The 16834-nt window shown below is 42.9% G+C and overlaps 1 protein-coding gene across 5 annotated transcripts; it reads right to left on the bottom strand.

Annotated features, from left to right (window-relative positions):
• Nucleotides 1-155: 155 nt before the first annotated feature.
• On the bottom strand, nucleotides 156-10934 carry LOC127003998 (GTPase-activating protein skywalker-like). Of its 5 annotated transcripts, none has more exons than XM_050871144.1 (14): nucleotides 10600-10934; nucleotides 7349-7635; nucleotides 7091-7204; nucleotides 6703-6921; nucleotides 6276-6426; nucleotides 5928-6116; nucleotides 5411-5535; nucleotides 5169-5279; nucleotides 4886-5056; nucleotides 4429-4686; nucleotides 3440-3526; nucleotides 2746-2850; nucleotides 2134-2426; nucleotides 156-1932 (listed from the first exon to the last, which is right to left on the bottom strand). In XM_050871144.1, exons 1-14 carry the CDS (start codon nucleotides 10616-10618, stop codon nucleotides 1791-1793), a joined length of 2271 nt encoding a protein of 756 aa, XP_050727101.1. In that variant the 5' UTR covers nucleotides 10619-10934; the 3' UTR covers nucleotides 156-1790. The 5 variants fall into 5 exon arrangements, with proteins under 5 accessions (XP_050727101.1, XP_050727098.1, XP_050727097.1 ...); XM_050871141.1 differs by lacking the exon at nucleotides 10600-10934 and adding an exon at nucleotides 8525-8626 and having other exon boundaries at nucleotides 7349-7965; XM_050871140.1 differs by lacking the exon at nucleotides 10600-10934 and adding an exon at nucleotides 8248-8621 and having other exon boundaries at nucleotides 7349-7965.
• Nucleotides 10935-16834: the final 5900 nt, after the last annotated feature.

Raw genomic sequence — 16834 nt, 5'->3', positions numbered from 1 at the left:
GTCATGAATGATGAATTTCATGATCTTTTGCTGTTGCTCTTTGCATGCAAGGCTTTTTCCACTTCCCTACCTTGCTTATGCAGGAAGTGAAGGTCATGATTTCTTCCTTACTGGCTATCTTCTCATATCTGATCAAGAAAAAATAGTTGCAACACTTCTTTTAACATTCTTTATTTCCTCTCCTACAAAATAACATAACAACTGGTGAAACGTGATTATCTAAAACAATCCGTTTACGACAATGATATAACTTACTGGCCATAAACATCTTTTATCTACAAACTTATCAACATAATTCTTAAATATATAATTGAACAACACAGGAGATTCTTGTCCTATGGCATATGTGTTTTCAGCAGAAACTTAAATCTCTAACACAGTTTGGCAGACATTAATATCAAAATATGTTGTCTATACAAAATGTATCTGAAAATAATGTAACAGCATACATTATACTTTAATTTGAACTGATTTACAAGCTAGCTACACACATCACAATTTATCACAATGACTCTCTTACCCTCACTAACACACAACACTGAGATGTTGACTCACACACCTTCCAAGGACAATCACAAACACCAAGCTAGCTACAGAATACATCAGACATGGAGAAAACAGTTAGTTTAAAGGAAAATATGTCTACACTTACAAACTCTGAACCATATGGGGTGGTTAAGCACAGTACAGTGGACACAAAGATTCTCATGTTCTGAAGCATCATTATCTACTTTGAAACAAGGTGAGCAAAACAAATAATTCTACTAATATTGGTATGGCATAAACTTTGCCAGAATGAAATAAATAAAACATTTTGAAATCAGCCTCAAATTCAAGCAAAATACATAATGAGAACTCTAAATTAATGAAATGCAGAGCTGGTCTGAAAACTTGCTGGGTGGGATGGTCTCTGCTCTCAAGCAAACTATTAAGAACTTTTCACACTACACTATGATATGAATATAACTAATGCGCAGTAATTTTAATTTCCATTTTAAAATTAAAGAACATAATCCACATCATGGTTCATGTAATATGACAATAAAAATTTGTATAGTGAACCCTTATGATAAATAAAGGAACTATATGTGATAACAAATTTGCACTGCTTGGCAACTTATTGTACAATATACACTGCTTTTTGATTAACTTTCTATTTGCACTGAACATCTGGAGTATGATGAAAACATTCATGCAGCACAACAATGAACATACTGTTGAATACATAAAATACTTCATATACATGCAACATACAGATTGTTGGTTAAAGGCAGTGAAACTCATAACTGCTCTCTAGGCTTACAGTTATTGCTTCTTCATCTAAGTTAATTATTCATCAACTCATATGAGATTCTACTTCCTACCACAGTGCAGTCACCTCACCAAATGTGAAACTTGAAATTGATCCTGTTTCATCCATGGTACTGTGTAGATATATATAAATATATGACTAGGATTGTATATCAGCTTAGAAAGGGCCAAAACCCATCCAAGGCAGCTGGTTCACTGAGGAAACTGCTCACTTAATGCAGCTCACCAAAGTGAACCATATGGCAATCTATGAATAATTACAGACGTAAATGGCAACTAATGACATTCATAAACTGCCAAGAAGAAGTCTTGTATCAGACGGCAATAGTGATATGTAAAATATAATGATAATTGGTAACTCAGTAATTGAAAAAAAATGAAAAACAATAATATTGATCATTTTTCAATTACTGAAAATATAACATAAACAGCCTAAAAAGTATATATACAATCTTGTGTTTAAGTAATAAATAAGTATTTTACATGTTCACAAAGCTGTAGACCTCAATAACCTTCACCTCAAAGTCTCCGTTTGGTGCCAGTGGAGGATTGTCAAAGGTCTGGCATCTCTCTGTCTTGCCATATCGCAACTCATGATCCAGCATGATTCCCTGACCATTCCTGTGGAAGAAGAAATTCATTCATTTAGGGGCTGCTGACTAGAAATGAATGCACTTTGTTCATGGGGTAATTACAGTGCAAGTGTCCTGAATATATCAAATTTCAGGTTAATCACTAGGCTTGGAAAAACAAATCTCAAAGCTTCAATATTTCTAGGGTATATTCATCTACATGAGAATTGTGTTTGACTCAATTACTCACCCTCCACCAATGGTGATCATATTAGTGTCAGCATGCATAAACAGCTCAGCAGAATGTTCTACCGAAGACAGTGTAGCATCATCCTGCTGCCTGGAGATCCCCACCCACTGGTACTTGGCAACAGTGGGCCGTAGGGAAAACAGGAAAGTTTCTCCAGTTCCAAAATACGTTTGCCGGTTTCCAAATTCATCCTTGAAGTGTCTCTGAGACCATGCTGTAGAGCAGTAGGCACCAAACACATTGTCCTCCACTGTACGGATGCAGATGAGTGAAGGCTCATACTTATCTACACGCTGCAAAGAAGACAAAAGGTTATTAAGACGCATTATACAGACACATAAACTGCCACATACATCTACTTCTGCTACATCAATATATCATGTAGAGAATCCTTAATGACATAATCTTTAAGAGGTAAAAAAATATAAGTACATATCTGCATTCCAGTGTTTGTTGTGGCATGATTTAAGGAGTATTAGGTATGTGGAGGAACTTTGTAAATGTTCTCTTTTCACATGTTCAGGTTTTATAACTCATAGCACACACAATATTCATAGTAAGGTGGAGAGGCCTTCTGAACCTTGAAATACTGGGTCCAGTTTCTACACCCACCTGGAAGAAGGTGGTGAGGGAACACCCATGCTCCTCAGTGGTGTAAATGAGAGTTGGTTGGTACATAGTCATTCTCATCGGCAGCCAAGACCACAGTGTCAGCAACTGGAGGTTTAAGAAAAAAGATTTGTTATTAGAAATGCATAAACACTAATGGCAAAAGAAATCAAGCTAGAATTAGAACACAAATTATGAATGAAAGTTACTTCTTAAATAAAAAAAATAATGATGCTATAACTTGCTCCTTTCACAAATTTGGTGAGGTCAAAGAAAACAATTAAATTAAACTATATAAAAAAATGAAAAGCAATACACAGTGACCAAAGTCCAGCAAACAATACTCTTATACAGACAGTTGCCTTTGCTTATATTCACATATCACAAATTTTGTTCTGTTATTGACAAAACTTTGCTCTCATACTTAAAATCCAAAGTCTGACTTTTAAATGTGATTAGTTCAGTTTTAGAACTTCACCAATATACTAAGATTAGTCATACAGTACCCTATGCCACTACACATTTTCTCATTATCATCACCATCACCACACCATATCCAACTGTAAACAGGTGAAGGAATTCCTTTTTAAAATTTAATTTAAGTTGCTTCCAAATAATGATGATGGAAATGATAGTAAAAACACATCCTTCCATATAATCTCACACATCAGCCCTTCTCCTGCATCAGGCAACAAACCTCATCCTTTGAGACGATCACAGATTTGACGTTGTTAATGGGGTACTGCCCCATGGCCCGAACCCGGGGCGCAGGAGAGCGAGAGCCCTTGAGTAAGCATGCACAAAAAGAGGTTAATGTGAAGAACCATTAGCACCACACAGTCTGAGGTTTTGAAAAAGATTAGTAAGCAGATCTACATATCAGAAAGTTAGGAAAGGTATTTTGAAAAGCATGACAGAAGCACAACTGTTTTCCACATCTACAATATTAGTTCAGCTTGAACACAGCAAAACAAGAAAAATATACATGAATTCAGTCATCTAAATGGGAAGCTTCAAATGCCCATAATCAATAAAAACCACAGGCTTTTGGAGACTGTTCATCAATAATTGATTAATTCAATCAACATTTTAAAAAGTTAGCCCATAGCCACATTCTGCAACTGACACATCTACAAAGCTGGTAAGTATTTTCCACCATGTTATGATCTACAAAGCTGGTAAGTATTTTCCTACATGTTATGATGTAATTATCATCTATAAAGTTAATTAGTATCATCCTGTACATGTATGTTACGATGCAAATATGTTCTTAAAGCACCCAACCTTTTACAAGGAGCGATATGTAAAGAATTGTACAATATTATTCTGTTTATCTTGACAATTCAAGGTGGAGCATATGCCTTTCCAGTTGTTTGAAACATGTGAATAGTAAACTTTTTACGGATGTCATCCACTGGTGTTACTACCTGGTATAAACATCAAAAAAGAAAACTATATAATAATGAAAGGACAGGAACTTGAATATTGTAAAATTTGAAAATCATGAAAATGGACAAACAGAATTTTATTGTAGTTAAATACTGATTCTTCCCACAGAAGCGCCATATTAAGATACAGCTGTTAGTATAGGAAAAGAAATGATACAATATAACTGTCTTGTCAGTAAAAGCTTCCCCAAGTAATTCAAATGAGATTTCTTGCAGGCATAAAATTTGAGATGCTTACCTCTTTGATGGTGAGAGTGTGTGACATCATCTGGATGTTGCTTTGGGACTCTGAGGTGGGCAGACCCTCCAGGGAGACAGAGCGGTGCAGGGAGGGGCTCTCTGGGGGGTTCATCTGCCCGGATCCCACACCTCCCGTGCCCCCCATCGTGCGCTGGCTCTTCAGGCACATCTCGGTCTGGACAATCACTTTGGTAATTTCTGATTTGCTGAAGCCACGAATCCCAAAGGCAGTCTTCAGAAGCTTCTGGGGAGAAATCTGAAAAGGCAAAGACAATTAGTATTATAATCTTTCAAATCACTACCAGAGTACATTACAATAAATACATCCAATTCTTTCACTGAATGAAGCATGAATACTTCAGAATACATCATTCTGATGTATTCTTTAACTTGAAATCTGCTACTCATATGACTTTCAATTGGTTATGCTCAAATTAAAAATATTCTTTACTTACTTGAATATTTTGGCAAAACTGGTAAAGGGTTTCTTGAAGGCCTCGTGAAGGGAGTGAGGCAACCATGGAAGAATCATGAGTTAGGGTCTTGACAAACAGATGGAAAATAGCCAAAGCAATTCGCAGCAGAACCTTGGAGCCCTCAAACAGGAAGCAATCAATCACTCGCACCTGAGGAGGAGACACATGATACATTACTTCTCTGAAACCAGGAAGTCACCTCATAAACCATGCTGTGAACCTATCAACACAACAACATAAAACCTCAGCTCATCATTCTTACCGTGTGTGTGAGAGGCAATGCTGTTAAGATCCACCACAACCAGTTCTGGAATGTCTCCTCAATTTGTTCTTGAGGCACCCCAAATTTTGTCAGTGTGGTGAATGCCCCTCTCTGGAAATAGAATCCATGTTACACAGAAGCCAAAATTGATTGCTACCAACACAGACAAGGACAAGTTTGCACAAGTTTATGTTGCAAATATTTATCAACCTATTCTCACCAAGAAAGCAAATAAAACTTACAATATGTTTCCTGCCAAGAATCATGGCAGCCCTCCAGTGTGCCTCATTGGCAATCTTGGTCTGGGAAAGAAATTTGCTCTGCAATCCACCAACCAAGGCAGAGATACAGTAGTAGGCATCCACCTCTGAAAGAAAAATATAGTAGAATTAATATCAAAATATGCTAATGAATGATCATCATCATCAGGCGTGTATTACTCCAAGTGTGATATAAAGGAAATAAGCCTTATCAGTCTCCATCAAGTTTAAATTCATTTAAATTTTTAGAGAAGATAATCTCTTTGTCCAGGCTGTTGTAAAGTTCAATGCACCTAACTATGTGAAAAACTGTATTTCTTGATATCCTTGAACCATCTTTGCCAATTTCTTTTCATGTTCCCTTTCTTTCACACCAATCATTATGAATGTGGAAATCAATAACTGTGACTTTTCAAATGAGGAATATAAGGAACTGTTATGCAAAGCAATACAAATGGTGAAGTACTGCAAAAAATAAGGACATAACAACGACACTGACCTTCCATGTAGTGCAGGAGGAGGGCAGTGAGGCCGTAGAGGGCTGGGGCATAGGTGATGGCTGGGTGGTTGAAGGAAATGAGGGAAATGACTCGCTCACACACGCTCACCCCCCTCGGGGACAAGGAGTGAGACACCTTGTGGTTGGCATCAATGAAGGCAGGAAGTTGCACATGACACTCAGACAGTTCTGAATGGGATTAAGGAGTCATTAGTATTATGATCTCAGAACAAGAGCTTTTTTTTTCTTATAATTCCCAATGTTGTGTCTACAGGATAACCCAATAAAAGAGAACATGATATGGAAGTTATCCCCAGCATGTCTTCATAATGATACAAAAGTTCTCACCTGTTGTGCCATAGATCTGCTTGACTGTGTCCCAGTAGTAATAATCTCCAAAGTCCTTCTCCCGTGAGTGGTGGCGGCACAGTTCCCTCCACAGGTTCTCACGGGCTGGGCTTCCCATGCTCCAGTCTGTGTCACGAAGAATCTGTTTGGCCTGAAACAAAAAACATAGGCATATTAATTAAAAATGCTTAATGCCACAGGACAAATGGGTAAAAGAACTGATGAAGCGTCGTAAGGTTCTTGCTGTCTTAAAAACAAAATTATAAAAAAGATTTTTCCATGGATTATGATATACTACAATTAGTGCAATATATAGGAACAAAAATTATTAGTTGCAAGTATCAGACTTCCTGCTAGAATTTGTTATAATGTAGCCAATTTTACATCTCTTTCTTGGGACAAGCATCATCACCCTCTTTGTACATACCTCCTTTAATTTTCCAACAGTAAGATGTGCTTCAATGTCTTTCCACTTGGCCATGGTAGATTCATCGGCAGAGTGGGCGAGGTCATGGACAGGGATTCTGGACATATCAACATGCCCAGAGAAGGGCGGGGGATTGGTGGGAGTCTTGTCATCGTTGACAGCCTCAGCGTGTGCAGCTCCTCCTACAGTCATCTTGATCAAATTTCCAAGAAGCTTAACCTGTCAAGACAATGATTGAAATTAATATATATATATATATATATATATATATATATATATATATATATATATATATATATATATATAATAGTTTTAGTGTTTTACAAATATGTTACTTTAAGCCTCAAAATAGTGACTAGATTCTGGCTCATAAGTGATTGTCCATTACCTGTTTCTTTACTTCAGATATTCTCCTGTTCTTTGTAGAGCCGTCAACAGGCCACTGAATCAGGGACTTCGGGTAAGCTGTGATGGGGATGTGGACAGATGTAAGTTCTTTTTCCTGGAAAATAGAAATAGTCATAAATAAGTTTTCAAAACAATTCTAGTCCTGTTCATAATTATTAGACAAGACAATGAAGAACCAGTAGGTTAAACTATTATTTCTCTGGGTCATCGTCCTTTTTGAAAATGACTAGGTACTCACCTTTAGATGATTGAGGTCAAGGATGTCAATTTGATTGTTGTTGCCAGCATCATAGGGGTCATCAGGGAAGCAGGAGTCCTCTTCAAAATCAACACCACAGGATTCTGGTAGGAAGAAGGTGTATGGTTGTTGTTCTTGCTGCTGCTGCTGCTCTCGCTTCCTGCTCTTGCACTGGTTGTTGGGCTGTTGCTGCTGACCCCCGATGAGGTGCTGAGGCCTCTTGGACGAAGTTACCCGTGGTCGATGAGGCCTGCTGGAGCCCTCATGACTGGGGACACAGCGGGTGGCTGCAAGGGCCGCAGGATACACATGAGTGATGAGGTCGTAGGTTAACATTGTGAAGAGTTTGTAAAGTTGGTATAGAGGGAATGAGGGGTGGTCACAGGGATGGTGTTGAAGCACACTGATGTTTATGTATAGAGTGTGATAGGAAAGCTAGACTATAGAACTTGTCAATCAGTAAAGGACTGGGCTAAAGGTTTGACAACTCCGGAACAACAACAAATAACAATGTCTTTGCAGGAGAATTAGCATATTGCATAGTCTATGGATAACTCAGACTTTCAAATAGTTTCAAGTCTATCACACGCATTCCATTTCTTTTTCATAATATATATCTGTAAAGAAAAAAAATGAACCACACGAAAGGATTATAACCGCATCACTGAGGGAAGATAATTATATTGTTTTCCTTCATTGCCAAAGCGGTTTATAATTCCCCCCTTATTAACATTTCCTCGTCGAGAGCAGCAATTAGGAGCACCGATACGAGCACACAGGTTCCCAGCAGCACGGGAGGTCGCGGAGCCAACACAGAACACACCAGTCCCCCCACAACCGTCCTCTCTCAAGCCACCGCCTGTGACACACTTCATTTGGGTCACACCACTCGTGTCAACCTAAACAGTGTGTGGCGGGCTCTAGGTAGCGTTGTCAGGGCCTGCCACACGCCCATGGCCGTCCGTCAGGTGGTGGGCCGTGGGGGCGGGGCCTGCACCAGGGGGCTCGAGGATGGTCCTCCGTGTGGTCACGTTTGCCTGGCCGCTGGCGCCCCGGTGCTGACACTGTCTGGTAGTGGTAGGCCCCGCTCGGCGCCACATTGTCACTTTCTCTCGGCCGGGACCTTTCACGGACCAGGGTGTGACCAGCAACGCTACACACCGCCGCCAACCCCACCATGAGCCAGAAGCTAAACTACGTCGCCCCGCAGCTGGGCCTCGTGTCCTTATCTCGCGGTGGTCAGGGTCCTCGTCCTGTCAGCCGCTGATTGCAAGGTTGCCGGTTAAGCGGCGCTTGGTAATAATGCCTCATCACGTGAATCAAGCACTGATTGTTGCCTGGCAACATCTAGGATTATTATAAAAAAAATAGATTGCAATGTCAAAAATAGAAAACGAGACGTTTTAAGCGACTGCATAACCATTAAAAAATATTTAAGTAATGGCACCATTACGGTTGCCTCTTTAAAGTTCGCAGGGTGCTATTTTAATCCACAAACTTAACTGTGAGGAGTATTCATTTCATTTCCGGTCTCCCTCCACCCCCGCCCTCGGCCACGCATCAATGGACACGGTGAGTCTGGACGGTAAATTTCCATCAGGCATCCTGCTAGTGCTGGGCGCCAGGCCAGGCCTCAAACATCATTAGTTAGAAACTTAAAGGCGACTTTACACCTGGCAATTCCTAGTCGGCAATTCAGGCGCGGCTGCATTTTTGGTCTGGGTCTGGGTCTGGGAGCCCTTCTCGCGGCAAGTTTTCTGCAGCTGAGCGCGTCCGTCTTGTATTGCCGACTGGCGGCCGAGTACAACATGTCGGCGCCAATAAAACAAAAAAATGACAGATACAGACAACAATATTTGGAGCCAGGAGGCCGAGGTGACATTACTAGAAGAAGTTAGGCAGCATAGATACTTGTGGGACCCACAAGATAAGCTGTATGAGAAGCTGAGTCTACGCAAAACAACTTTTGAGAGAGTGGCAGCAACATACGAGAAATGTTTATCTCTTTGCGAGATATCGAAGGAGGCAAGGAACGATTATTTTCGTGTATTATATAATCACACTATGTAATGCCTGGGGGTTGCGATGGCATGTTCCTCCCTTCTCCTTTGTTGTTAAATGTAACAATGAACACTCAATCAATCAATACTACTGAAGGTAAACCTCGTTTACTTATAGTATTTCTACAATACTAGGCTAATGGACCAAACTCATTGTGGTTTTAATATATGGCAGTAGCCTTTTGGGGTGTCTGGAATGAATTCATGCCCTTGCATTTACTAGCAGTTTACGTCTTGATGCTCCCGGCGGCTCCTCCCACGTGTGAACGTACTTGCTCCCGAGAGCACCCAGCTGGTCTAGCCGCTAGATCGTCGCGGCTGTATTGCCGACCAGAAATTGCCAGGTGTAAAGCCGCCTTTACTGTGTGTCCACGCAAGTGGTGTGCTGGCGGCACTGCTATCCTGTGTGTCACGCGAGTTTTAATGGTGAAGGAGGAAAAATATATAATGCACCCCCTCCCCTCCGCCCCAAGACCAGTAACTAAAGTGACTTCCTGACATAACAGAAGAGAAAAACAAGAGAGATAAAAGTCCTTCCACAAAAAAAAAAAAATCCCTATTGGCAGAAGACGCTAAATAAATACGGTACTCAAAGAAAAAAAGATATCCACAAAAAATACTGATGGGTTGGTGGTATTGCCAGCAATGAGTTGAAATGAGGAGAAGCAAGCATAAGATTATATAGAAACACGCTAACAGGTTTTTGCCTCCGCCCCCACTCCGAAGTTGAACTCCCAGCAAGTCATTATTAGGCGGTACTCAAACATTCACCGCGTGAAGAAAAAAATCAGTCGTTGCATCTCTCTCTCTCTCTCTCTCTCTCTCTCTCTCTCTCTCTCTCTCTCTCATCATCATGCAATAGTGTGGCTTTTAGCGTTGTCATGACAGACGTGGTGCAAACTCCGCGCGATTCCCGAACTTTCTCTCACGGCTTTCACACAAGTCAACAAAAAAGTACGAAATCACCTCTTTTTTTGGCTTTCACTGACAATTGCTACAACGAATGAGAGCAACGATGACAGCAAAAACAATAACCGCCTCTATCACAGTTATATGCCAGTAAAAGTAAATAAAATAATAGAATAGTATACCGCCTAATAAGTCTAAGGGTGTATCTCCTCCTTTTAAACTATGGACCAGCTGATGATGATTAAGATGACGATAGAAATGGTGTAAAATAATGAAACTCACCACAATCTTCCACGGTCATGGTTGCGAGATTCGAGACGTTTTGCTAAGTAAAAGGTTTCTCTTGTTAGCGGTAGGCGTAATCAAAGATCCGGTTTCTTGCACGTTCCAGCAGTAGTGGCAGTAGAAGTAGCAGTAGCAGACGTCCTCACGTACAGTCTAGCCGAGTATCACCACCACGTGTCTTGCAGTACGAAGTGTCCCGTTCTGGGTATCACCACTCCAACAGGCTTCTATTCGGGCTGAGCAAGCTGAAGGGGCTTTCATTGAATCCAGCGAACATTTTCAGGTAAGACAGTGCTGAACACAACAAGTCCAGAGACACAACTACTCTCCTTCAGGCTGTGACCGTGTATATATACCTTCACTCAGGTTGCCAACGCGGATTATGAAGACAGTTTCTTGGCTCACCTGAGGAGGCTTCGGGAATGCGTATCAGCGAGGACGAGAAGAGGGGAAAGGTGAGGTGGGGAAGGGGTGGGGTTGGGGGACGGTTGGCTGCCCGAAGAGTGGGTTTGGGGGTACAGCCGGGGGTGTGATTGACTAACAGAGGGGAGCACAGGTGTACAGGTGAAATATTCGATGAGTTTCCTATCCTAACATGGAAGGAAGTTATCAGGGCTGAAGATAATGCGAAATACAGATCAGAGTGACTCATTTGTAGTCGATTCGCTTGCGTCTGTGTGTGCAACTAGATGGGCCTGTTGTACTGATGTGAGAGAGAGAGAGAGAGAGAGAGAGAGAGAGAGAGAGAGAGAGAGAGAGAGAGAGAGAGAGAGAGAGTCCTACGTTTCGCAACACTGGGCCCACCAAAAGGTTGCACAGAACGTTACCTGCAAAACCCGACACACGCGAGAGGGGGACTTAACCCTCTTCCACACCACGTCAAGTCCACGCCTCCGCAACTCAAGAAAACAATAAAATAAGAGAAAAATATACCATTACGCGACGTCCCCCTACCCCCCTTCACTCCCCTTGTCCCATGAAATGAAACCGAAAAAAAAAGGTGTTATATATATTTTTCCCGCCACCTTCCATGACTCACGATTGTACCCTGTTGTTGCTGTTGTTGTTGATTTCAAAGGTATCAATTCATCCCATCATAAGGCCCCAATTTCCGCCGGACCCCAGAAACACACACACACACACACACACACACACACACACACATACACACTCGAGTTGGCAACACTATACACAGAAGCGGTTCGACGGGATTTTTGGCGAATAAGCAAGAGAATCGAAACTGACCCGGCAACAGGTATGGTATAGAGGAAAGACAGGAGAAAATGGGAACCGGTTGGTTTGTTAAGCCCTCGACCACAAGCTCATCAGAATCGGCAAAGAATAAAGGAACAGATGACAGGTGGTAGTGTAGTGCGGCAACTAAGCCAAAGCCGGTCGAATGAGAGTCGAAGCAAAATTCAGAAGGGTTATCAAAGGATTCATTAGAGAAGATGACTCTGATGAGTGAGGTGTGGGTACAGTAAGGTAACAGGGTACTGGAGTGTACGCCCGTACCGAAGGTAAATGAGGATCAAGCCTCTACCTGTAACCTCTGAAACTACATCTCACCCATCGTGAGTATCGGGGGGATTCTGGAGCTGCCCTGTGTAGGCCACTCGGCCTCTTGCAGTCTCCCTATGTTCTTATGTTCTGATGTTCTTCCAGCGCATCGAATTACTCTACGGAATAAGACTAAGAGAGTGCGCAGGACAGGGAGACTACGGCAAGGTTTTAAATGAGAGACGATGCGCAAAGGTTCTATTATGCGAAGGCGACAAAGGAGTATGAACTGGTATGAACTGAACAGGACTCCATTAGGTCTATGAATGAGATAAGAGGCTTAAAAACGACGGGGCTCTTCAGTGCGCAACAAGACTGGATTTGATGGGATTTCCAGGGCAGAGGTTTTAACATGGCCGCAGGTGGAGTTTTCAGAGTGAGAAAAACTAAGTTAGGGCGACACACGGAGGATCAGTAAAGAGGCTTTTAGAGGGTGGTCGACTGGGCAGGATAACAAGGGAGTTTTCAGGGGGGCAAAGGTTCTAACGAGGCTACATAATAGGCTTAATATGGTTTTCTGAGGGGCAAGGAGTTTTAACAGAGTACTGGGGGAGGAGTTCTAAGGAATCTTCTGAGGGGCAAAGGGTTCTTTCTAACAGGGTCGTGGAGGTGTAGTTCTAGGGAGTCTTCTGAGGGGCAAAGGGTTCTAATGGGGTCGTGGTGGAGGAGTTCTAGGGAGTCTTCTGAGGGGCAAAGGGTTCTAATGGGGTCATGAAGGAGTTCCAGGGAGTTTTCTGAGGGGCAAAGAGTTCTAATAGGGTCGCGGAGGTGTAGTTCTAGGGAGTCTTCTGAGGGGCAAAGGGTTCTAATATGGTCGCGGAGGTGTAGTTCTAGGGAGTCTTTTGAGGGGCAAAGGGTTCTAATGGGGTCGTGGAGGTGTAATTCTAGGGAGTCTTCTGAGGGGCGAAGGGTTCTAATGGGGTCATGAAGGAGGAGTTCTAGGGAGTTTTCTGAGGGGCAAAGGGTTCTAATTGGGTCGTGGAGGAGGAGTTCTAGGGAGTCTTCTGGGGTGCAAAGGGTTGTAACTCGGTCATAAAGGATTACTAAGGAGATTTTTAGGGAACAACTGTTTCTATGGGGCTAACAAACGAACGACTCAAATAGTCTCCAACAGCAAACACTCCATCAACTACTACAAAGGCCCTAACAACATAACGATAACAGGGCGGGTGATATTGTAGTCATGTTGCGGTGTCAATGGGTGGCCGGGCTCGTCATCACTTATTCACCGGTGCTCGTCATCTGGGTGGTTGGTAAAGCGATGACTGACTGGCTAGCACTTGTTCATAAATTACTACTTCTGCTAGGCTACTACTACTACTGCTACTACTGCTACTACTACTACTACTACTACTACTACTACTACTACTACTACTACTACCATTCATGATTAAGGACATTAGATGGGGAAGGATATTAGCGGTTAGAGTTGTAAAGGAGTTAGGCCTTAAACAGGCCTCTCTTACAGGAGCCACTGGCCCCCTTCTCATCCATCTTATTCTTATGTTCTTCATCTTCTCTCCTCCCCACTCTTTTCTGGCAGAGGGCGCCACTTAAAATGTTCCTCCTCATCTCTCTTCCTCTCCTCATCTTCTTCTTCCTCATTGCCATAGTCTCTCTACCCTCTTTTATTATTATTTCTTTGCTGTGCCTTCTGCTCTTGTGCTTCGAACTGATTTCCACGCAAATCACTTCCCATAACGCAATGTCATCCAATTATTATTCTTTCTTACACTGTAATACGACTAACGTGCGAGATACACCTGCGCACATTGGTAGCTTATCAGAACCCGGTGCGTGGCCTGCCTAAGGAATGAGGGATCATTACCAACTGGGCGCTGGATCGAACTGACTCCAGGCTAGACTATTCCGCTAGTATCCGCCATCTAACGTAGACAGTCTACTGGTGGCGGCGACGGTGGTGATAGTGGTAGTATACTGAATTAATTGATGTCTCCACCCGCATTACCAGAGAGAGAGAGAGTATTAGGCCCACATTCTCAAACATTACCCACATTTGATAAGACTTTCGTAGAGGTTGTTGTAGGTGGGTGGTGCATACTTACATGGGTAGTTTTATGAGCCTAGTGATACTTTGACAAGGCTTCTGCACCATGAACGTAAAAATTAATAAAAAACACTCATGAGAATCCAACTAATCTCCGTTGTGCTGTGAGAGCCGAAAACGTCTGAGAATACGATCCTCACGAACTGAAGGAATGAAACGAAAAAGCAAACAACCAACACGCTAATGGATACGACTATTTGCTCCTCCCGTTCAGTATCCAAAGAAGGTGCTATGGTAAATCTCACAACCCACCCCAACCCAACCCAACCCACCCCAACCCAACCCAACCCTACCCTACACCAAGCCATACAAAGCCATACTAAGCCTCCACACACCAAACCACAGCAAACCACACCAACTCAACCCAACCCTACCCTACACCAAGCCATACAAAGCCATACTAAGCCTCCACACACCAAACCACAGCAAACCACACCAACTCAACCCTACACCAGAACACGCCACATCAAGGTTGGTATTTTAAGACACTTTCGCTTCTCACATTAACAATTTCTAAAGGTTAAAGAGCGGGTCAGTCGGGTTCTAATGAGTGTTTCCTTAGGTTCACGGTACAGAAGAAGGGTCAAACTAACACCAGGGTCATAAAACTACTCCTGGAAATGCCCACAACTCCTACGAAAGCCTTGTCAAATATGTGTTCTTGGCCGCGCGAAATGTCTTATAATACGACCTCAAGCCTCATCGCATCAAATCAAGCCGCCAGTGGTAACCCAAGGCCACACCACGCCATGCCATCATTAACCAAGGCCACACCACGCCATGCCATCATTAACCAAGGCCACACCAAGCCATGCCATCATTAACCAAGGCCACACCAAGCCATGCCATCATTAACCAAGGCCACACCACGCCATGCCATCATTAACCAAGGCCACACCACACCATGCCATCATTAACCAAGGCCACACCACACCATGCCATCATTACCCAAGGCCACACCACACCATGCCATCGTAACCCAAGGCCACACCACACCATGCCATCTTGCCTTTCACTCAGAACAATCCCCAAAACGAGCGGAATTAACCTAGATGTTGGCGGGTACACTGTCCGAGGCGCGAGAGAATGAGGATGTGGAATCTATAGGCTTCTGAGGGTGATGAGCTGAGGAAAGGATGCTGAAGAGGTGTAGGAGGGGCAAGGGGGGATGTTCTGAGGGGATGTTTGGAAGGGGAGGAAAGGCTGAAGGGGTGTTTTGACAAGGGAGAAGGAATAGTGGGAAGGGGTGTTTTCCTCGTTGCTGGGGAAGGTGTGGAAGAGGAGGGGAGAGAAAGAAGATATGGCTGGGGAGGATGAAGGGCGAGGGAGGGAAGAAGGGAGATGGGTAAGAGATGAAGGGCAGGAGATGGTGGTGGTATAGAAGGAAAGGGAAGGGAACGGAACGGACGGGAGAGGAAGGGAAGGAAAGGGAAGGGAAGGGAAGGAAAGGGAAGGGAAGGGAAAGGAAGGGAAGGGAAGGGAAGGGGAGAGAAGGGGAGGGAAGGGAAGGGAAGGGGAGGGATGGGATGGGAAGGGAAAGGAAGAGAAAGAAAGAAAAGGGAAGGGAAGGAGAGGGAAGGGAAGGGATGGGATGGGAAGGGAAGGAAAGAGATGGAAAGGAAAGGAAAGGAAGGGAAGGGAAGGGAAGGGAAGGAAAGAAAAGGAAGGAAAGGTAAGGGAAGCGAGGGGAAGGGAGAGGAAGTGACTGTGCTAAGTGATATAAATAAATGGAACGGCAAGATAGTGAAGGAAATACACGTGGTGATAAGATGAACTTTAGGCTTCTTGGCGCGATAGGAGGTGATGGGCAGGAGACGTTGTTGTTGTTGTTGTTGTTGTTGTTGTTGTTGTTAGCATAGAAGTGAGCTGAAACTCCTTGGTGACTGAAATAAATGAAAAGCCATGGTGGTGTAGGGGGCGAGGCGATAGAAGGGGCGGGCGATGAGGCGATGAGATTAGGGATGAGGCTTGAGGCGATAAGGTAATAATGATCGTGAAAGTGAAGCATGCAGAGGAGTGGAAGATGGTGTTTGTTATAGAATGGAAGAAGCCTGAGATTTTGCAAAGTGATGGATGTAAATAGAAAGGCGATAAGATGAGGTAATGATGATTGTGAAAGTGAAGCATGCAGAGGAGTGGAAGACTGCGTTTGTTATAGAATGGAAAAAGCTTGAGATTTTGCAAAGTTATGGATGTAAATAAAAGGGCGATAAGATGAGGTAATGATGATTGTGTAAGTAAAGAGTGCAGAGGAGTGGGAGACTGCGTTTGTTATAGAATGGAAGAAGCTTGAGATTTTGCAAAGTGATGGATATAAATACTCTAAGAAAGGCAAGGTGATGTGGGGAATACTTGAGGTGATGACGTTACTGTGTTTGTGAAGGTGAAGGATACAGAGGAGTGGAAGATGGAGTTTGTAATAGAATGGAAGAAGCCTGAGATTTTGCAAAGTGATGGATATAAATACTCTTAGAAAAGCAAGGTGGTGTGGGGAATACTTGAGGTGATGACGTTACTGTGTTTGTGAAGGTGAAGGATACAGAGAGGAGGAAGACGTTGCTGTTGTCATTGTTGGTTTTACTGAGTGATGGATTAAAAAAGGAA

The sequence above is a fragment of the Eriocheir sinensis genome, chromosome 27, assembly GCF_024679095.1.
Source record: "Eriocheir sinensis breed Jianghai 21 chromosome 27, ASM2467909v1, whole genome shotgun sequence".
In the NCBI taxonomy this organism is placed as follows: Eukaryota; Metazoa; Arthropoda; class Malacostraca; order Decapoda; family Varunidae; genus Eriocheir; species Eriocheir sinensis.
The sequence above is the reverse complement of the archived record's forward strand: the minus strand, read 5'-3'. Positions and strand labels throughout refer to the sequence as shown.